The sequence below is a fragment of the Fopius arisanus genome, unplaced genomic scaffold (assembly GCF_000806365.1).
Source record: "Fopius arisanus strain USDA-PBARC FA_bdor unplaced genomic scaffold, ASM80636v1 scaffold00009, whole genome shotgun sequence".
Lineage (NCBI taxonomy): Eukaryota > Metazoa > Arthropoda > Insecta > Hymenoptera > Braconidae > Fopius > Fopius arisanus.
Genome location: NW_011887748.1, coordinates 1,246,556 through 1,270,043, shown reverse-complemented (window position 1 = coordinate 1,270,043; position 23,488 = coordinate 1,246,556). Strand labels below are relative to the sequence as shown.

At 38.5% G+C, this 23,488-nt stretch overlaps 2 protein-coding genes across 10 annotated transcripts in view; both read left to right on the top strand.

The window, feature by feature from the left end:
• The window catches only part of hiw (highwire), a 44,891-nt gene extending 44,017 nt beyond the window's left edge, over window positions 1-874 (top strand). For all 4 annotated transcript variants that reach the window (XM_011316929.1, XM_011316931.1, XM_011316928.1 and 1 more), the window contains one exon: window positions 127-874. In XM_011316929.1, coding sequence (XP_011315231.1) covers window positions 127-242 — 116 coding nt within the window. In that variant the 3' untranslated portion in view covers window positions 243-874. The remainder of the gene's footprint in view (window positions 1-126) is intronic.
• Window positions 875-1,727: 853 nt separating this feature from the next.
• On the top strand, window positions 1,728-17,992 carry LOC105274084 (WD repeat-containing protein 47). 6 transcript variants are annotated; one of them, XM_011316921.1, is made up of 12 exons: window positions 1,735-1,829; window positions 3,147-3,293; window positions 5,295-5,988; window positions 6,066-6,672; window positions 6,902-7,253; window positions 8,348-8,458; window positions 8,537-8,606; window positions 15,514-15,713; window positions 16,004-16,173; window positions 16,251-16,558; window positions 16,750-16,972; window positions 17,033-17,992. In XM_011316921.1, the coding sequence occupies exons 3-12, from the start codon at window positions 5,314-5,316 to the stop codon at window positions 17,176-17,178; spliced, it is 2,862 nt and encodes a 953-aa protein (XP_011315223.1). In that variant the 5' UTR covers window positions 1,735-1,829; window positions 3,147-3,293; window positions 5,295-5,313; the 3' UTR covers window positions 17,179-17,992. The 6 variants fall into 6 exon arrangements, with proteins under 6 accessions (XP_011315221.1, XP_011315223.1, XP_011315220.1 ...); XM_011316919.1 differs by lacking the exon at window positions 3,147-3,293 and having other exon boundaries at window positions 1,728-1,829; XM_011316918.1 differs by lacking the exons at window positions 1,735-1,829; window positions 3,147-3,293 and adding an exon at window positions 3,501-3,744.
• Window positions 17,993-23,488: the final 5,496 nt, after the last annotated feature.

Genomic DNA, 23,488 nt, shown 5'->3' with positions numbered 1-23,488 from the left:
AAAAGAAACTATTCAGTCTCAAAACGGGAAAAATTCCCGAATGGAATAGTAAAAGAACTGTCAGATTTTTTGTATGTCTTGTTTAGAATCCAGTTAATATTGCTTTACGATTTTATTCATCCGCAGGTCCTAAAGCAAAACAATTGGAAGGTGACGAGTGTCCATTGCATGTTAAACATCCGCCCACTGGAGAGGAATTCGCCCTTGGTTGCGGCATTTGTCGCAACGCTCACACCTTCTAAATCTTCCTCATGTGTCTCATTGGAAAAAAGACTACGGATGAGGCTAAAATTAGCGTATTATTAAAATATAAATGTAATTACAGCTGTGGAATTGACATTGGATTCATTCATCAAGTGTCGATAATAACGTCATAGAATTTTGTGTTCTGAGAGTCATCGGTTTCTATGTTGGTTTTTTTTTTTTGTGATTGAGTACATAAATTGAACCGAAAACGTATCGGCGTTGGACAATTGATCGTTTTCTAAGTGGGAAACATTGGAAAATTAATTAGGAGTTATAAAAATTATGTATAAGGAACTGAGAACCATTTTTGTTTATTTAAAAAACGAAACAGCAGGAAAAATCATAGTCTGAGAGTATGTGTCCATTTTGTGAATTAGATCTCGATGAAGCCGACGATTAATTGTAAATCGTCCGGTTTCAACGTCAAATGTCACTGTATTTTCAATTCCAATCATTTTTCATTTTTATTTTATACTTTTCCATATGAACTTGGATACGTCACCACGGCGTATCGCTCAATTATTTACTTTTTATTGAATTATACAGAATAAAATGGAGCCCGTAATTTAAGAACTTTGCGTTGACTCGCATGGAATGTATTTATTGCAATCGCATTATTTGTAATAAAGAGGTGAAAAAAACGATTGTATCTCTATTTTTTCTGTGGCTACCCCGCTCTCTGAAAAGTTGCTCAGAATTTTTCGATTCATTTACTGAAAAAATGAATTTTTGAAAAAGTATCAGGAGAGCATGACAATTGAAGAGTTATTCACTGAAATGTTAAAATGCGAAATTTTTGAAAAAGTATCAGGAGAGCATGACAATTGAAGAGTTATTCACTGAAATGTTAAAATTCGAAATTTTTGAAAAAGTATCAGGAGAGCATGACAATTGAAGAGTTATTCACTGAAATATTAAAATTCGAAATTTTTGAAAAAGTATCAGGAGAGCATGACAATTGAAGAGTTATTCACTGAAATGGTAAAATTCGAAATTTTTGAAAAAGTATCAGGAGAGCATGACAATTGAAGAGTTATTCACTGAAATGTTAAAATTCGGAATTTTTTAAAAAGTATCAGGAGAGCATGACAATTGAAGAGTTATTCACTGAAATGTTAAAATTCGAAATTTTTGAAAAAGTATCAGGAGAGCATGACAATTAAAGAGGTATTCCCTGAAATGTGAAAATTCGAAATTTTCACAAATGTATCAGGGGAGCATGAAAATCGAGGAGTTATTCACTGGAATTGAAAAATTAGAATTTTTCAAAAATGTATCAGTGCAGCATGAAAATGGAGAAGGTATTCACTGAAATTTGAAAATCCAAATTTTTTACAAAAATTCCCGGAATTACCGACACGAACGTGAAGAGAGACTTGAGCTTTTTATTCCTACCGCAAAGTGGGAGGGCGTAAAATCCCCACTCGGGGAAAAAAATCCCTCCAGCCGCGGCCCGAAGTAACTAGAATATCTAGACAGGTATTTTCTAGCAGCGGCTAGTGTCATACTGTGAAAAAGAGGTGTAATTGAATGCTGCATGTGTATTAGTGTACTTATCGTGACGTTTTTTGCCTGAGACATCGGTAAGTAAGCCTTTATTTACGCGCCATTCAGCAAATGTTACATCATTACTGTATTTGAAATACAACTCGTCCCATTCACATAAGTCACTCCTCATTTCAATTGCTCGTTCGAAATTCACAACCTCCCAGTTACTCTGGTACAATTCCCTTGTCATATCCCACGATTTCCTACAATTCCGTCGTCATTTACCGATTAATTAGTGTAATTTTGTCATTACGTACATGCGAACAGATAGAACGTCAATAATAAGCACTTTCTACTCATTGGAAATCATTTCCATTCCATCTAGTTCATCTAGCGGTTGTCTCACTTGTTATGGTCCACTAGATTTACTCTATCTTTTTTGAGAAAATCCTAGAGTCAATAATCTATAATTCACTTTAATTTATTATAACCTAAAACAACGCCTCCAGTATTCATTAATTTGCAGGTCTCCTCGCAAAATCAATAGTTAATTATTAATGAAGGTGATTTAACCAACAGTTAGTGGACAGAAGGAAGATGTGAATAAACAACCGTTATGTTTGGACACCTGAGACATTCTGATGATTTATAACTTGCAAGTCTGCACTCGTAATTCTCACAAAATAATCGTTAAAGTTTTTATAATCCAACATCAACTCCTGATCCTGACATTAGCTCTCTACATCTAGATCCCTCTAAATTCATTTTAGAGAGTAATTAGATTAATTTGTCTCTCTTCAGGTACATGTACAATTGTTCATTAAAGTTCCGAGACAATCTGCATCCTGTGTATTTTTTTATCCAGAACTTTAGAGATCATATCACAAAATGGAAACGAGTTTTTGGAGGAAAGGGTGAAAGATTCCGTTATCCATCCGTATATTTTGTCTCTGTATGTGGGAAATAATTCGATGGATTAAGAACAGGAACGATAACCTTGTTATAAATACAAATTTCCATTCTACGGATTCTTCAATATTCCCTTGAGAATTTAGATGACAGTCTTAAAAATTTCTCTGCGCATGTCTCCGTACAGATGACGAAGAAACACGTGTGGGTGAATCACATTTGGTTTCGCGAATCGGTATGAGACATTCTATGACCACAAGTCATTGTCTGATTTTCAAATTCCATTTATTCCACCCAAAGTCTTCATCAAAGTCTCCAAAGCCCCACCAGATCCACCGTTGGACCATCATCTCCATCCCTTTCACCCTAATCTGCTCTGTATTTTCTTCTCAAGTAAAAAAATCACTAACGGATTTTTACTACTGCACTTATATGAGTTCTATAACATCTAGACTGTGACGTTTAAGACGTGAAATTGATACGACGTTTTTTGCCATCTCCAGAGCCCACGAGGAAGGGGTGCAGACTCCCGTGACAGATTAATGAACATTTAATTAACAAGCGGTGATGATTGAACAGTCTGCGCTGATTCTCCCCCAGAATCTGAAATTTCCTACAATTCGCGTCATCAATTGACATCGCGATTAACGGTAATTGAATTTCATTATTACTCATTTGAATTCTCAGAGTCTTGAGAATTGATTCTCGATGAAAAATCGAATTTAACGGGCCTTTTGTCTCGAGATTTACCTCTCATTTTACTTTTGCACAATAAATACACGTGGAGATAGTTATATGCAGTGGTGGAGTCTCAGTACTTTATCGTGCTGCACACGAGGTGAATGCGCTGCACTCGCTGCACAGCTTCAGTTTGATTCACTACCTCTTATTCATCGGATCGCGTTAGTGCTGTTTCACCTTATTTCATTATTCAGATGTCATTTGTCGAGTGCATCGAGAGGCTGTCGAGTTAATGCCTTGGATTTATATTATTTTGAATACTGCTATTTGTCTGTTGGAATGCCATGAGGGTACAATGGTCGTGGTGACATCCTCCACTGTTTCGATTGTCGAGGATATCTCCGAGGATACACTCGGCAGGTGAGTCTTTTTTTTATCGAATAATAGCCCCTGGGGAAAAATCGCCCCTGAAAATTCCAGGTCGGTGAAATCCCTCGGGCTGTTTACAACGTTTTCCTTTGGAGAGACCAAATCAGGGGGAAATCTCTTGGTGACATGAAAATCAACGGTCGAAAGTCTCGAACCTACTTCATGTATCAGCCGTTAAATTTATGAATCATTATTCTCTAATGAATTACACCTGTTGAAATTTTTATTCGTGATCATCTCCTGGTAAAATTTCCAGAGATTTTATCTTATTATTAATTATTGATTGATTATTGTATATTATTTATGAATATTGTGGAATAAAACAGCAAAATATTGGGATTTTCAGTGATATTTTGAAGAAATTGTGATAACGTAATGTAATGTAATGTAATTGTTGATTACGGAATTTTCATTGCAATAAAAAATGGCTTCATCATTTTTTTCCTCTCAAGAAAATTGATATTGGTGCACACGCACACGACCACTGACACACACATGTCTTGATCAATTATGAAAAAAGCTCTGGGCCGGAACGAGCATTGCACTAAGAAACGTCTCGGCACGTCAGTTAACTTATGAGAAGCCATTCGGCCCCGATTTTGCCAGATAAATAAATCCAATAAATTAAAGAACACATCCCCCACTTTTCCCTGAATCTTCCGTCATTTTTCTCTTAAACTCCCGTTAAAAAAAAAACAAAGTGGACAAAATTAGGTGGGCGCTGAGTAATTTTGTTTACTCGGTGACACGCACTTCCGGTTCCGCTTTACATCCGCCTCTGCGTACTTTCCATTCGATGGCCACTCATTACAATATTATTATCATTACTGTATTCACATCGGTGAATCGGTAAATCTCCCATTAAATTATGACAAATCGTTGGGATTTTCTGGCGAATCTGGTATTTATTTTTCATTTCCTACGTGCCATTTATTTTTTAGGGCACATGCAGGTGTTATGTAGGCTGGTGTTGGTGAAGAGAAGAGGTTTGAAAGGAGGGAAAAGAGGGAAGAGGTAGTTGTCGGTGGTTTTTCCATTTACTTGTGCAAACTCGCCTGGAATACCAAAGACCGGGTCAAAGGTGAATGTTTTCAATGAAAACATTAGCATCACCGCGACTTCCCCAGTAGTAAATTATTTTTCAAGCGAAAAAAAAATAGCGAAATCGGTTATACATTATCTTAAAATACCAATAATCACAAATAAAAAGGCTAGACTAGACAAATAGTGGAGCCAACTGCGGATTTATGGCAGGAGTTGAGAGACTGCGCCCTTTTGAATACGGAAAGTACCTTTCTGTGGTTTTCAAAGGGAACCACCCAGAGGCTTCAATCTGCACCAGTGAGTACTCGTCCGGAGGTGCACCCTGAGATTGAGAGAGTGAAGACGAAAAAGAATTTTATCTAAACAAAATAAATACAGATTTGCGTTCCTCTAGTATTTCTCATGTACATATTCACGTGAAAATTGATGTTTATTGATGTTTTTTTATAAAAAAAAATTCTGAAGACCATTTATTTAACGCAATTATAATTTTTCAGGTTGCGGATTCGGTACGTGATGCCGGCGGCGCACCTGACGCTGCGTGAGGAGGACGTGGTGCGTCTAACTCTTGAATTTCTTCACAGCCGTGATCTCCATATATCTCAATTATCACTGGAGCGTGAAACCGGAGTTATAAACGGCCAATACAGCGACGATGTTCTATTTTTACGACAATTAATTCTCGACGGACAATGGGACGATGTGCTGGAGTTTATTCAGCCACTGGAGGCACTTCCAGACTTTGACATGCGAAAATTTACTTATTCCATACTTCGACACAAGTACGTCGAGCTACTGTGTATTAAATCCGAGGCCAATGTCATTACCGGTGCTAATGGTAATGTTGACAATGCCGTTGAGGAAGTGGTTAAAGTACTGAGTGACCTTGAAAAAGTTGCACCCTCGAAAGAGGAGTACAGCAGTTTGTGTTTGCTCCTTACTCTGCCGAGATTGACTGATCACTTGCAGTACAAGGATTGGAATCCAAGCAATGCTAGGGTCCAGTGTTTTCGGGAGGTTCATCCTCTCGTTGAGAAGTTTTTACCTGGGGATAGGAAGACTGATCCAAATCATCCCATCACTTCGGCCAAAAATGATCGTTTGATCCAACTGATTATTAAGGGGATTTTGTACGAGTCATGTGTTAATTACTGTCAGGCTAAGGCCACGGGATCCAAAGAGAGCGAACAGGTGAACAAAACAATAGCCCATTATTCGTCAAGACAATAATTAATAAACTAATAATTTTTCTAACGTAATTATTGCAGGTGGAGATGAGTTTTTCGAGATTACTGGACGGCTCAGTAGGTTTCAGTGATTCCGATCTGAGTCTTCTCTCGTGGCTCCAAAGTATTCCACCAGAGACATTCGCTGTACCGTTTGCCCAGCGAACACTCAATGTCGATGTTGAGAGACTGGAGAAACCCTCCTTGGAGACGTCGTGGACTGAACACATGCTCATAACACCGATAAAACCAAAGACTTTTCCCCACAGTGCAATGCCCTTTACGCGGCCTAGATCAGCTGCGGACATGATGTCCAGGAGTTTGGTACCCGCGCTTGAGGGGCTCAGGCCGAGAAGTCCCGGTCCAAAAAATGCCACTCTACCATCGGCCGCCCTTATGGCACTGTCCACTGGTGACATAAATCCCATGTCCCGATCGTCATTCGCCAGTTTTCATCTGACTGGATTTAAGAATAATAAATTAATGAATACAAGTGTTGATAGACTCTTTGAGAATGAGGGGGATGTCTTCCTGAGCTCTAGTTACGCTGAGTTTCAACAATTGCCATCGATACAGGAGGCTATCGCCAATGCTGCGCACTCCAAGTGCAGCTTTAACACAGCGCGAGGAAAATCCAAAAGTCCTGATGGTCCGTTGTATATGATTTTTGTTATTCTATTATTATTCTAAGTTTGTGGGCTTGATCCCCCTCAGATGAGGTCTTTCCTTCGTATTATGACGTAATTTTTGGAGGTTCACGGAAAAAACCAAAAAATCCAAAATCAATAAAAATTCCATTACAAGAATTTTGCATGTCTGAAAAATGCAAACCTACTATTTACAATGATTTCACATTGCAAATAAATATTTTTTATCAGGCAAAGTTGATCCCTCAGCAGCATCAACACCAGAACGACGTGTCCCGGGTAGAGAATCCCCTGCTCCTTCAACCGCAAGAAGTTCTAGGAGAGATTCTCTCGCGGAAAAAACCGTGGGAGTTCCTCCGAAGACTCCAGAGTCCACTCTAATGCCTAGTCGAGGCCCAGTGACAACTGGCGAGCAACAGCTCGAACAGAGTTACAACGGTGATTTATTCAAAGAGTACCAAAAGCAGAAGCAGAGACTCCAAGAAACAATTCAACTGAAAGAGCGCGAGAGAGACGAACTAGTCCGACAATTATCTGCCCCAATATCTGCCCAATTGGTGGATAACAGATTGCAAAACGAAACGTAAGTTATTTCGAGCAATTACCACAGTTATCTCATTAATTATCTCGACCCTCCGCTAATTGACCGATTTTAGTTAATAACGAACCGTATAAAAACTCAGAGACGAGGCGAGAGGCAAATGGGCGAGAAGTGAGGGCGCGCGTTGGTTTATTTCGTCTAACGAGCTAAAATTACCCCAACGCGAAATGTCAAGTGCAAAATTTTTTCTTAATGGTGAACAGCATCGAATGCGGTCCCCCTCAATCGTTTTATAGTCCTACCCGTAATTTATTTTCACCCATAAGCAATATATTGTTTTAAAGACATCAAGGAATGAAAGAAATAACAGCGTCCCCTCGACTGCTGCATGCGACAGCTGCTACGTGTTCTCGTCTTATCAGAGTAGACAAAGAACATATTTTCTTTATTTTTACAAGTAAAATTATTCTGGCCAGTTCTTAACGCCAAAAGCAACCCATCTCTCGAGGATAAAACAGTCTTTTGAGTCAGTCAGTTCGCGTTTTGTGTAATTGATATCATTTTCAAGACCACACATACATAAATAAATGAAAGCGAGCGATGGAGGCGTTGGCTAACATATAGTTTTGTTGTTGTGGCGAGGGAAGCCAGCAACTAACTGCAGTTCAAGCTGTTTTGTGTTCTCCAGTTGTACTCTACACTCTCGTTGCATCGGTTAATCTTTGTGCGACGCATAGTTGCATTGCGATATGATATACTGTGTGAGACTACATCGTGAGATGCTGTGGTGCAATCGTATTATTTCACTTGGAATTTAAATCGCTTGTTTATTATTTTCAATCGATTAAAAAATGATGTACCATAAACCAACTGTGCCTCGATTCCGTATCGCCGAGAGAGTCAGTGTTTCGGTTAACAATCGACCTGTTTACGGTCAAATCGATGGACACTGCCAGAGCTGTAGCTTGCGGACATCTCGATTTATCACACCCACCGCAAATCGGTAAAAACACGAATACTCACACGATTTTTTACTCTAAAAAGTCTCTAAACTGAATTACGCGTATTTATCTTGCGGAGCAATTGTTGGAGAGTTGTTAAATCGTCTTTAATCATGAAATTTAATTTTATTCAAGGCTCAAGTCAAATTTACCGTGCAAAGGACCGTCGCCCGTGCACCCGGGGACACCCAACAGATCGGGAATACAATCGCCGAAACCTGGACTCAATGGCGTCGATCCCATGTCGTAAGTGATCGAATGAATTTTTTTGTGTCATTGACTCGTAATTGAATTAAAATTAATTATTTTTTATTAATTTTCCAGGAGACAGCATGCGAGTGCGTACGAATCGAGACTTCCAGATGATCATTACGACGTAGTGAATTCAGTCAAGGTAAGGATAGAATTAAGAAATCGCTGTTATTATCGACTCGCCAACCGATCTCAATTACAAAACCGATTCGAGTATCGTAATGCCACACCAATGACACAAAATACCAAAATTGACGTAAAGGGGACGATAATGACGACTCATTCCGCAAACGAGGGCGATTCTATTTTTTCTTCTGCAGAATAATTTCAGAGTGTACAATTAAAACATTTAAAGGCATCAGGTGATTCAGAGAATCAATTGGGATTTGAGGGGATTAGTTTATCAATTCAGTGTGTGATTCCATGGAAAACCAGTCGTTTTATCGCATGACTGCTTTGCCAGTCTTCAAAATAAAAAGACGATGTTTTTAAATAAACAATAATACCTGTTAGGATGATTACATTCTTGGAACCGAATATTCCGTCATAGGAATGATTGATTTCAACGGGATTGATGTCATCCGGACAAATCGAACTTCAAAGACGCATTAGATCACGGAAAGATTCAAATTAACATCGAAAAGTTATTGAAATGTGGGTGGATTCCTCGATGAAGAGCCTCTTGTCTCCTTCTCCCCCACGATGATTCACGACACAGATAAAAATTATCTCTCCTACATCTACCCAATGCACGTCTCAAAAGTTCATTAAGCAATTTCATTAATGCACGCGCCGAGAGACAAAACGACAATGAAATTCATACCAACATATCGTCTTCCCGCAATCCACATATTTTTTTGTTTTTCAAATGATTCTTCGCACAAGGTGAACTGCTATCGACGTATAATTTCGTAGGCGTCAGATCAACCAGTTGACAATTTGGTAATTGGTAATCTGACATTGACAGTCTGTGCATGCCCCTGTCATAATTTTTTAGTCTGAAAAATAAATTAATTAGAGAAGGATTAATACTCGTGGGTTTCGCTGATCAAGTGGAAATTTCTCTGTTGATTTTTTAATTGGTATTTATGATATTGGTTAATGAAAGTAACGCGAAGATGACACGCGTTGAGAGATATTCAAACATTGACCCTGTGATACTTGAGTTTAGCCAACAGTAAATGTACATTTGAGTGGATCTGGCAGCATTCCACGCTACCTTGAGTTCACGGTGCTATAAACTTTTATGTCCTTTTCCTTGACTTGCACGTGCAAGTTCATGTATCCAGTGATGACCCGTTACATTGGCCGTCTGGTTCCTAAGTAGGTAGGCTCATTGCACAAGTATCCATTATTTTTTTTACGACAATTTAGATTGAACTCTACATCTTATTCCGATGTAATTTCTGCATTTTCATTCATCAAGACGTCGACGCGACTGAGAAAACGTGAATCTAGGAGCTCTGAAAACTCTAGGAAATTCTAGGCAATCCAGGCAATCTTGGCAATCTAGGCAGACTAGGCAAACTAGCTGAAATGAGTTATGATATTGTTTTAACAAATAACAGATGCTGAGGGAGCTGCGCTAATTTTATTTCCTCAGCATAATCCTCGGCAGTTTGGCCTAATATGGTGAGTTGGTCTCAGCGCGAAAAACCTCGAGAAATTGATATTGGAGGGGGAAAAAGTTGAGACAGGAGACACCGTGTTGTTCCCCACACTCCAGTGACTCGCCGGACGTGTATTGAGACGCATACAATTTTTTTTTTAATCAAATTAACACTTGTCTAAATTCACCAGCGCAACCGATTCATCGACGAGATATCAGAAAATGTCGCATCAGCAGGCAGCGATTGGCAGGCTTGAAGCTTTATTCAGGGACGTTAAATTACACGATTGTCAAGTGATAATCGATAAGAAAATCGATCGCTGTTGCAATATCCATGGTAAACACTCGAAGGAAAATTGCACAAATCGTCCGGTCCGGGACAATTTGAATTTTCTTGGGCGGCGAAGTTCGATTGGCACGTCTTCCACGATGAAGAGGGAAATTCATCCTTCGAGTTTTCCCAGTACTCTTCGGAGAGATCCATTGACCGCATCAATGGGCACGATTAATCATGCCAGAAAGGAAAGTGCTTTGAAGAAAAATTCTATGGGGAGCTCTATGGGGTGCCTCAAGAGGGACAACACCAGTGGATTTAATTCCACTCTCAAAAGGGATTATGTCGCCAAATCGATGACGAGTCTGCAACGTCCACCGATGAATTCCACTCAGAAAATATATAGTGACACACCGGGGAGTGGATCTAGTGGAAATTTGAAGAGTTGTATGTCTGGGAGTAATAGAAATGCGAGGGGAAATCTCAGTGTAAAATTGAGTGATAACGAGCACTCGGGGAAGAGCCAGATTGGTGATCTCCATGGAGCTGGAGGTTCTGGCGACAGGAGGAGATACTCCACGGATTCATTGGATGGATTTAAAAGACTCTCCTGGGATGCTGGACGTAGGGGATCCTCGGGATCGTCTGGGGGATGGGATGATCCCATTTGGGAGGAAAGTGATAAGGTATTTTATCGATTTATCGTCATGACGATTTATCATCACGACTTTGGTACTCATTCCGGTTGATGTCGAGGCGAGACGATGACGTAATTCCAGTGCCATGCATGGACACAAGACCCCGTTTACACTTGAAGAGACTTAGTCACCGGTCTCTTCTGAGGAAAAAATGAAAGAAAAATAAATAGCATGGGGGAGCCAAAATGTTTCGTATCGTTTTGGTAATTTTTAGAGACTCGGATTGTAAATAACATTTCACTTCGTCGGTTTAGAGGAGAAATCAAAGTTTAAACTCAGCGTAAACGGAAAAATAAAAAGTTCCCGTCGTTTGAACTTCCCGTGTTGTTGAAGATGGAATTTCACAAGTAATTTTCACTGTGTGGGAGAGTTCAAGGCGCTGTTTGTACTGTTTCAGTTTCAATTCACATTTTTTTGACGAGGTCATCCCTTCGATGTACTTCAATTATTTAATGTTAATTGGATTGCATAATTCTACCGAGGCCAGATCTACGAAAATTATTCTAGCATTTAAATAATTCCCTTTGTTGACAACAGATCGTGAATACGATCATCTCCTTCTTCGTTGGCACGTGGGCAGTTGTTTGTACCGTTTTTATTTCCATTTGCCTTGATTTTTTCCCGTCATATTAACATTTGTTTTTATATCAGAATAATTCATACATTTGGCATTCATAATTTTTTCATGCCTTCAATTAACTGAAGAATATCGCCCAGTCTTCAGTTTTTTTTTTACTATGGAGTTTTTCGCTCGTGAATTTTTATCCGCAGATCTTCATTGAATTTTTATATTTATTATTATAACAATTTTCGTCTCCGTGACTCGTCAACTTTCTCGAATCGAAAACACTTTATCAATAACTAGGCGTTGAGAACTCTCAGTCCCCCACTTTGCAAATCGTCTGACCCATTTTTGAGATGACTTTCGATACTCTGGAGCCGCTTGAGTGGTCCAATCGACGAAATTATACAGTCGTGACGGATGATAGCACTCGGTACGACAGGGAAATGATCGTTATACCTAAAAATGAAGAAAATGAAAACATGCGAATGAAAACGGCGAAGTAGATCGCAAATTTTTTATCCACATCTACCCAGCGAAAGGGTATAATTATTTGTATGTATTTTATCGAGGTCATGGGACTAGAAAACAAAATCAATCAACAAAATAATAAAATCCTACAACTAAAATTATTTAACCAAACCTCAGACAAATCGGATGTACAATCGGAAGATGATTGATATCGATTCGTCACTTCCGATGATTCCGATAATTCCGATAATTCCGATAACTCCGACTATTAACAAATAACGGAAATTAACCAGAAATCTACTGGATCTACAACGAGAACATGTGAAACGAGCGTGCCACAAGTGAAAGTCTCCTGTCCATTGAGAAATACAATAATTTGTTTCTTTTAAAATGTTATAACATCATCATCATTGAATAATTAAACATAATTACGCGTCGTAAAGCTGATTAGCCTTCTAGTTAAAGGAGAGTGTTCAGGGATTATTTGTATGCAGGAAAGTTTAAAAAATGGTGATTGAAGGAGAGAGGGGACAACGAGAGAAAAGAAGTGGGTCGAACCTCTTCGCTTAGTAGTTACTGGTGAATGCTGATGGGTACACACTCGTTGAAAGGACTCTGAGCAGTTCAGTCAAACCAGCTGTTGAAATGTCACACTGACAGTTGCCAATATCAAATAAATGGAAATGCATTCTCAAGAGGGATATCATTTTAAAATGATAAAGTGCACTCTAGTGATACCATAAATTATTTCAATATTCATTCCAAGTGGATTGTGATTGTGATTGCTGTGAGTGAAGAGAAATAAGAAATAAATTACCAGATAATCCCCAGAAGATTATAAGAAACGAACTTGATACCCGGGATTTGTTGGAACGTTGGAAAGTGGTGAAAATCAGGCGAGAAATTTTTTGTTATTGAAACATCTAATTAACGAAGAAGAAGAAAGGTTTGAGGTATTTTTCTAGCTGTGAATCGTGTGCGCAAGGTGCGAGTCTTGTCTCGCACTAGCGAATATACGAGTTCTTTTTTTTATCTCATCGTCTCTCTCTGGAGATAGCTTTTCACTTTTCCCCCGTGTCACCGAGGGATTTCACCTTTCCGCCTATTTCAATAACGACTCGATAATTGAGAATATACAAATGGGTGATATTCGAATCCTGGATCCGAGGATGGACTCGCGATTTGATAAGCACCGCCCGTGGCCAGTGTATCGTAATCATCCAGCGACTCGTGGTCCATCCTTGTGTTATCGTCCGATGCCGATGGAAGCCCTCAGCCGATGGATAACACCTCACATTCCCCCGCATGATTACAATTACCCACCACCAGCCATGAGAACGAATAAAAATCGTGATTACTATTACCTGACACCGATGTACAGAAATGCAATAGGATCCTCAGCACTGACTGTTCAAGTTCCACCAATGGCCATCACCAATCGAATGATGATCATGGATAAATCCAGAAGCAAAACAAAAAGCTCGGGTACTGGAAGAAGTAGTGTACCACCCTGCACTTGCTCCGTTGGTAGAACACGATCTCTGGAGGATGTGCGCAGTGAAATCAGCGAATGGGATGAGTACAATGACGAGAATGGCAATCGAGTCAAAACAAATTCGAAGAGCTACTTCAGAAATTCCAGGAGATCCATGGAGAATCTCCTGGAAGGTGATCAGTGTGGCACAGGCTTAACAAGAATTCATGGAAACAGTGGAGCAAGACATAAAAGAGACAAGGAGTGTTCTAGACGAAGGGGAAGTTACATGGTAAATTAATTCTTGTTATTGCTGAGTGAATGTTATACCACTGGGGTAATTAGCACTCACAATATTTGAGGCTCGTTGGCACTGTAATTTTCCCCTAGTTGCTTTTTTTTTTTTACCGTCACTAGAATGTCGACTGCTGAAAGCTCATTCGAAAGTTGTCCAATTTCGCAATGAAAACAACTGTCGCTCTCTTGCATGCATATCCTAGATGAGAAGTGGATCATCTGGAGTCATGCTTTGATTATTCATCCCGGGGAATTGATCATTGGAATATTTGAATTTTCATCGGCTCCACCGGTTTTTAACGATAAATCTTTTATTTATCCATTCACACTCTTATTTAACGTAAAACGGATGAATGATTCAGAAATGTGAAAGTCAAGTCGGAGGTGTGAAATTGGATCAAATCCTGGAATTTAATGACTGCCTAATGGCACCTAAAATATAGATCGGATATTTTAATTCAGAGTTGCAGTACCGGTTTATTATGCTCCAGCGGGAATCGGTGTTATTCTGAAACTAGTTCGTCAAGTTTTATTATTGCAATGCGCAATTGCGACTCAAACCTGTCATCTTCGGAAGTGACTCTTGGAGGCGGTGACGGTACGTCAAAATTACCGCCTTCTGGGGATAAATCTCGGGTTTCATTTGGATTTTTTATCAGTTACATTGACTGGGGAGATATAAGATGTTGTGTAACAGGTGGGGGAGAAGTCGAACATTTCCGGTTCATTAATGAGTTTGGGAAAGCGTAGATCATCGATTCAACCTCATTCTCAAGTAGTCGATGAATAGAGGAGAAATATATCTTCTTTGACAATTACTCTTCCGATCGTTAACGATTTTTCAATAGCTTTTGTGATATAATCACGCGAGTGGGGTATTTTCTGTAATTTTACTGCTGAGAGATCTCGTGCGTGAAATTTTGTACCAAAAATTTATGGATAGGATGGCAGGAGTCGTAAATGGAATCTTGATTTCATGTTCATAAAACTGGGACACCGGCGCAGCTGTTCACTGAGAACCACTTCGTCATGATTTCCGCTAAACATCCATTTGCTATTCACGAATTTTAATTCGGATATTAAAATTCAGATCGAGTTTTTAAAGTAGAAATTGCGAATTTGAAAACTTGTTATTAACGATATTTTCGGGGGGTTCTAGAAAATTGTGGACTCGATGCGGGTCAGGGGAATATTTTGAAAATTCAGAGACTTTTGGATTCCTCTTGATTAAATCTAGTATACAATGTTCAACGAGGCGATCATTGTCGAAAGTAAAAGCAATTCCATTGGTGTACATAATTGTGGCCGCATTTGCGCGAGCCACTGAATTACACGAAAGGTACTGACCGGAAATTTCAGCAGAATTTGAATTTCTTTTTCAAAACACTTTCTTTTTCCCGATCTACATCTTCAATTCCCAGATCGCCCTTTCGCGCAGAACATTTTTTTCCAGGAATATCCCAAAATCTATGAGAGATAGCGAAATTTCTCTATAAATCTTTTCCACGCAGCAAAATGAGAGCTGCAAAAAAGATTTTTATGAAAATTTCGATATCTCCCATGGATTCCGAGATATTTCTCGAAAACTGTTAGGTGAATCGAATTGTCACGGTTTATCTGATATATTCGCTTGAACAAAATGAATTTCTTTGAATTTCTTGCAGCCTGAGCCGAAGCCAGATGTAGATGTAACGAATGGCAGCAGCGGAAGTAATGGAAGGCCTCGATTCGTTCCTGTAACAGCTCTAGAGGATGTTCAAGCAGTCAGGTGTGCAGAATTCCATCCACATGGAAAATTGTACGCCGTTGGATCAAACTCCAAAACATTGAGAATATGTGCCTACCCGAAACTCCATGATGTTCGGTAAGTACCCGACGACCAAAAAATAAAAATAAAACCCAATGCAAAAATTCTAATTACCGCTCCTAAACCGAAATAAAATATTCCCCCACGGGACATGAATAGGGAAATTAATAAAAAATCAAAAGGGAAACTTTGAAGATTGTTATCGTCATTATCTTATTCAACTGGAGATTCAGAATAAATTACCAACGTATTAGCGAGGAAAATAACACCTTGAGAACGAGGTGAAAGAAAGTACTCCCTGTATTATTTTCTCCTGCTGCATTTATCGAGTGCTCTGTAAATTTCAGAGAGGATCATGAGACTTATCAACCGACTGTTCTCTTCAAGAGAACAAAACACCACAAGGGCTCGATCTACTGTCTAGCTTGGACACCGGATGGTCAACTCATGGCCACCGGTAGCAACGATAAAACTGTGAAACTCATGCGTTTCAACGCCGATACATCCAATCTCGAAGGTTTCAATCATGACTAATTCTGGGATGCAATAATAAAAAGTTAAATGCAATAGCTTTAATGGATTTTTCGTGTTCAGGTCAAGAGGTCGAGCTCACGATGCACGATGGTACTGTTCGTGATTTGTGTTTCTTGGAGGACACGTCGAATAAATCGAGTTTGTTGATAAGTGGTGGAGCTGGAGATTGTAAAATATACGTCACGGATTGTGCAACTGGAACGCCTTTTCAAGCACTCAGTGGTCACAGCGGTCATGTACTGACCCTTTATAATTGGGGTGGAGCGATGTTTGTATCTGGATCTCAGGACAAGACCGTGAGATTCTGGGATCTTCGCACCAGAGGATGTGTTAATATGGTGACACCTGCAACTGTCCCCGGCAGTCGAGTAAGTCCCATTTTTTAAAAAGCGAAATTGAAATAAATTTTAAATTTAATAAACGTTTTATTTGGACCGAAGAATAATCAATTAATTTTTTTATCCGAGAAAGACCGATTATTTATTCGATATCAGTGGAATTAGTTGAAATTTCATGAACATTGATATCATCTGGACGATTGCATCAATTGGTGTTACAGGTGGGCAGTCCAGTAGCAGCAATTTGTGTGGATCCATCAGGCAGACTTCTCGTTTCCGGTCATGAAGACAGCAGTTGCGTATTATTCGATATTCGTGGGGGTCGAACTGTTCAATGCTTCAAGCCTCATGCTGCTGACATCAGGAGCATCAGATTTTCACCATCAGCTTACTATCTGTTGACAGCAGGATACGACAACAAACTCGTTCTCACTGATCTTCAACGTAAGGATTAATGAATTTTAATTTTGTATAGTTTATTCAATGGTGTCTTTTATTTTACAGGCGATTTGACAATGCCATTGCCAAGTGTTGTCGTTGCCCAGCACCAGGACAAAGTTATCTCTGGCCGATGGCATCCGACAGAATTCTCTTTCCTCAGCACATCAGCAGATAAAACAGCTACGCTTTGGGCATTACCTCCAGTTTAAATTATCTCACTGAATTAGTTCAGTCCCATTAATTACCAATCGTTAAAAAAAAATCCCTTCGTAATATTAAAACGCGTTAATACCTAAGTTATTTCGAAATTGTTATGAATACTGTCAATTATTATCACGAAAAATTCGCCCATGCCTTTTTTTCTATCGCGCAACGAAAGACTGGGTAGATTGATTTGTCGATGCCTGTTATAAATCCGCAGATCCATTTATTTATCCCTCTATTATTTGTTCTCATTTTCCCTCGATTGCTGTTCCTAATTTTATTGATTTTGTTACTCTCAGAATAGTTGAATACCCGTTGCGATGTAAATAAATATAGAGAGATTAGATCCCTTTATTAGATTTAGGATGCGTCATGTACAGTTGTATTTAGTTCTTCATACTAGGGGGACCTTCCACATTTGGTCGGAGGATTTATTTTATTTATCATCTCAAAGGAATCATCGGTAATAGAAGAGATCGAGATCATATTTTGCGGTTTCTGATAATTATTTCTTTGAGAGAAATGAAGAGTAGTGAGTTTTTTTCGTAGATTAGTACATGGAAAATCTGACGAGAATCTGACGGTTGATGAGACCAAACAGAAACGATAAAGGGAATAAAAATTCAATCCTTTACACTTTACTGTGAAAAGGAGATAATCTGTTTGCTTTAAATATTGCCTTGCGTCGTGGCTGCTTCTATACTTTATTACTCTTTTCTTCATTATATAATAAATTATATACAATCAGTTTGTACTTTGTCGAGCTATAATGACATTATATTTAATGGAATAATAAATTAGAAGGAGATTTTCAAGCTACATGACAGAAGTAATTATTTCATCTCCACAATTCTGGGTTCAAATTTTTTTCATTCAAACAAATAAATTAAATAAATTATGTTTATCTTAACAAACAGGTGGCAAGGTATCACTTATCGATAACACAGCACTCGAGACGTTAATTTTGTTGTTTAAATCCCAAACAGATGTCGCCCCATTTGATATAACAACCATTTTCTAATCTACAAGACCATCGATCCATTTTCAATTGATCATTAGCATTAGGACACTCGCTATCTCCTCAAATGAACTCATAAAAATTCAGATTAACAGTAGAATAATTATTCTCTCCCTCAATTATTAATTACGGAATTCCATAAACACTACTCTAAACTTGAGCCTCAAACACACGTGAATGGAAAATAAAAAAAACATAATGAGAATAGAAGATAATAATTCTTTGATACCCAAGTCCACAGCCTCACAACTCATAACTCCGGCTAATAGCTAAAAATGTGAATCGGTTACTAGTTACGGTGTTCCCCCACATTGAAAAGATTTATTATCCCCGGGTTTGCACTTGAGACAAGTGCACGAGTGAGAAAATAAAATGAAATTACAAGAGAAAAGTACCAACGATAAATAAACAGTTAAAAAAAAAAGCGGAAAGCTCACGCCTTGTGGGATGAATTGTTCGGGTTGATTCTCTCCCACCGTCAATTAAACTCAACTCTTAATCGCTCTCACCGTCTAATTGCCAAGTTATTATATTGTCCCCCTGGGGGATGCCAAATTCCATCCTAAAAACCGAGCGGTATTTTTTCAAATAAATTTCACGTTATTTTCTTCCAATCCACGTGGAATAGGAGGGGTAAAGGGATGAGAATGAGACAGTAGAACTCAAGTTGTAACCAACTCGTCCTAATAACCACCCTCGCATTGCCTAAGGTGTACACACCAGTTGTGATTCCACCGCCAGACAGCAATCACGCCATAGACGACTCTTGAAGCGACTCGATCATTATCGCGGTCAATAATCACCGAGAAGGAAGCTCACAGTTAAGTGGTCCCTTGAGCAGTCAAAAGCAGAAGAGAAGAACTGCACGAAGAAAAAGAAATTAATAAGACCCAGGGGAAAAACATTTCATCCCTTACTCCACTATTTAATTTTATTAAATTTAAATAACTCAACAGGATGTCAACTATTCGTTGATCAATTCGCGAATTCAGATGGTATGGATGTACTTACGATATTACACCCCTCAGAATTACTCTCGCATTACCCAATCCTCGAAATTCTGATTAAAAGATAAATTATAATCATTTATTCTATTCAGCATTCACTGGAATTTCGAATACACTTGGGTGAGAATGAATGATGTGGGTAGGAATTAATGTAAATATGTTGAGGATTTGTCTCTTTAGTTCCTCGTGTAATTATGAGGAACTGATTTTTGAAGAAATTCTGGCGCTGGGTATTTCAATATTTTGGAAGAAAAAATGAATAATAGAAAAGGAGAAGCAAGGAAATGAAGAATTTCAAATTAATAACGAGAATTAATACCTAATAGAGTACGTTCGAAGGATTGATTAAATAAATTATTCCAGAATGATTACAGAATATTTTTCCCTGGTATTGTAACACCAGTTTCGTTTTATCCTGTCCCAGGGAGAATAAAAATGCTGATAAAAAAATGTAAAATTAAGCCAACGACAATTGGCTACTGGGTATAGGAACTTGAAGTCGCATCACGTCGTCATCGTCATCGTAAATGCTCGAGCCTGGAGTATCGATAAAAGTTGTCTTCTGAATCCGATCGTTAAGATCCGGACGGTTGGCGGAACGAGCTAAAAACCGGTCGCAACTATCGCATTTTATAAACGCACACATTGGATGATGATGTTGGCCCTCGCGTTATTCGATGAGAAACGAGGAGAGGGTGGATGAATTTTTTTGCAAATTGTTGAAATGTTATATTACCGGATTCATTCATATGAATGAGTTATTCACTATTTCCCCCCACCAGTATCCAAACCGAAAAAAAAATATTCCAGTAAGTAAAAAAATTTCAATTGCTCTCGTAAAATTGATTTGCATACTTGAATTTTTGTCTTGGTGCTGCACAGGAGATCATTTTCCACTACCGGTGATGTTATTTGGAATTAATTCAGCAATAATGAAGTATTCGAATTTTTATCGTGAATTCTGGATGGGGAATGAAGGCATATGGAGTTATTCGAGAGACTGATCACTTCGATGTATCAACGTCGTGTACCTTTGAACCTTAACATTTCCGTGCCAGGTGTATAGCCGCAACAATTAATCATTCATGAATTGTGACGTCGATCATAGCTTGATTTGTCGAGATTTCTTAAGGATTATTTCAATTATGACTCGGCATTAAGTATTCCAACTTAATTTTTCATACAGCAATCCTATAAATAAATAATAGCACCGAGTCTGTGGAGATAGAGAGAAAAAATAAAGTGGCAATCTTTCAAAATACACGGTAAAATACATGATAAGTTGCCCAATGCTAGTGCACAGTAGTCCTACCACAGCATAAACATTTCTTCCCTGTCCTCCACAATACTCCACGACATCCTCCATCAATCTAAAAACAATGTGCACGTGTGCTGGTGCTATCTCCAAGCCCATCTCCCAGTGGACATCTGCGACACCGAAATATTAATTGCCAAGAATTTTAATAATCCCTCTCACCAAAACCACGAGATTAGAAAATAAAAAAGTCCTCCTGATTTCTCAAATGGTGAATTAAAAAAGAAAATTATTGCAATTGGTGTCAGCTGGTGCTAATGAAAAACTGGTTGGTGAGTTTGCCTTGACCTCTGCCAGGTGATCTCGACGTGCAATTACAGTGCAGCATGCGTATGAAACTTGTAATTTCTCGTGTGACATTATCAGTGAATTTTTCGGGAAAAATATCGACGAGAGGATTGAGAAATCAGGATCGAGACATCAGTCCATTAGCTGGCATTCCCAATAATCAAGAGAGGTCAATTACTGGGGTAAGTGATTCTATAGATGCGACAGATCTATCAGTTTCTCTGTGGATAACCGCTGAATAAATACGGCAACGTCAAATATTATATTACTCAAGTACTTTGAACTCAATGCTGGCGCGAAAAGAAACGGCATTCGTCATATAAATGCGTGGCATGTATTATGTAGGCGGGTCGTCTGCACCCACGCCTCCTATTCCTGGAGTTTTAATACTCATTATGTACTGTGAATGCAGTTCACATATATTTATATAGACGTAAACCAACAAGAGAAAGGAAGAATCTGAATATCATGAATTATCGATGCGTAATCCATTTTAATTGACAATTACCAGTGGTTCGCATTTTGGTCCATGGGAAGATAAAAAAATTCAATTAAACAATTGATCGATGAATTGAAATAAATGTTTGTTAATTCTTTGTGGATACTTTTATCAATCAGAAATGCAATTAGAAAGGGAAAATGTGGGGTAATTGTGAGGTTTATTTAATTCATTGTGATCGGTGGGTTAATGACGCGGTATTAATCTGTATTGTTTAACAACTGAATCCCGTGGATGAAAAATGAAAAAGTGTTATTTCCGTTCATGAATTGCGAAATAGTAGCTGGTGGAGAGAAAGAGGATGGAAAGGACTGGAAGAGGTTTGGTCAGGTGAGCCAAGGCGCCTGGAGCGCCGCTGATCACTTTGACCCACGACCCCATCAATCATCGCCAAATCATACACCTCTTGCAATAAAAAAAAAAAACACCTCTTCCTTCACCTATACAAATATCCAGAGAACATATGCACATTAATAAAAAAAGCGGTCGCGGTCTAGATGTAATCTGCGTCTTATTTCTTTTTCCTTCTGAAGAAAAAAAAAATTTCTAGTATTGAGTAAATCCGCGTTTTTGCAAGCAACAATTTTATTAACATCAAAGGCTGATTATTATTCATTCCATTTATTCGATCTGGTGAGATGTTTATCGACGATTTCTATTTATTCGAATTTGTCAATATTTTCGTATTGCTTTTTTGAGTCTCTCAATTAATTGACACACTTGTTAATGAAATGCCAATTATCACCGGGTAAGATTGATCATCTCCGTGTCCTCGACCCCGCGGTTGGAGAAATAGTCTCAACAATCACAGCGGCATCTCGGATAAAAGAAAAGAGAATGAAAGACTCAACATGTGAGTCTTTCATGCCGCAGTGAATGGATCATAGGTAATTTCTAGAGAGGAATTTGTTGAGATAATTATATCGGATTGGTTCATATACCGAGAGCTTTAAATTCTTCGTCATATTAATGATTAATTAAAGAAAACACTTGCGTCACTATTTATTCCGCGCAATTCTTTCTGGTGAATAATATAAATAAAATAAAATATCGAGTTGAATTTTTTCGATTATTATTATTTATTAAATGATCGTCAATAGTCAAATGAATGAAAAAAAAATTTACATTATCCCAGAAAATAAAGGCAGACCTTTCACTCGTAGCCTGAAGGCTCTGGTTTATTCTGGGTATTTAAAAGAAAAAAATTCCATTTAATTTAGAATGTATTCAGTAGAAAGGTGTTTCTTTAAAATTAAGATGAAGATATGAAAGAAGCCAGTGGGTGTTGAAAGAACATTTCCATCTCGTTTCATTCTCAATGCAAATTTAAATTCCATTATTTCCGCGAAATGGCGGATGATTTTGGAATAGTTCCCTTATAAAAATAGAAAGACTCAAGCATTGAATCGGAGTTAAAAGTTGTACTTGTCGAATGAACGTGTAAAATTATCGTTTATCACATCTATGTACCCGAGCAAGTGGTGTGATAACTCCCCTCTCATTGAAAAAAATCAAAGTTGCTATCCTCTCTATAATTTTATCGACATGATTGAGTGGAAATAGCAGGTGGCACTATAAATTCAATCATGAAAAGCTTGTATACTTTTTTGATGATGCAGTAAAGAGAGAAAATAGGTTTTTTTTTTCCATCCATTTGAATCCCCACATAAAATTGCATAAAAGACTTTTCATTGAGCTGCACGTCTTTGAAGCACTTGAAAATGTCAAAACGTCAAATGTATTTCAACAGGTGGAGGAGGAAAGTACATGGGACAGCATCCAGATGAAGAAGCAAAGGAAAAGAAAGGAAAAGAAAAGAAAGCGAAGGAGAGGTGGTGGATAAGTGGTCGAGACAGGCCGTTATCCCGTGCCATTTCGGCGTCGCGGTTATATGGAGGGGACAGGTGAAATTTCCGCATTGCGTTCCCATGAGAATTTCGTTGTTTCCCCATCAAATCATTCATCTAAAAACTCATCTATTTCCCCAGGTATTCACCATCCAAAAAAATTTCTGAATTGCGCAATCCGGTGTGTAAAAAATTTAAACAAACGCTGAATGAAAGAGTGAATTTAGGATGCAGCCGGAAGAAGCTCATCGGCCATTCTGAATGCTCATAAAATCAACTGGCCACGTGAAAGACATAGGTGTGCACGAGATGGAAACGAGCTAACATGAGCGGTGAAGAAG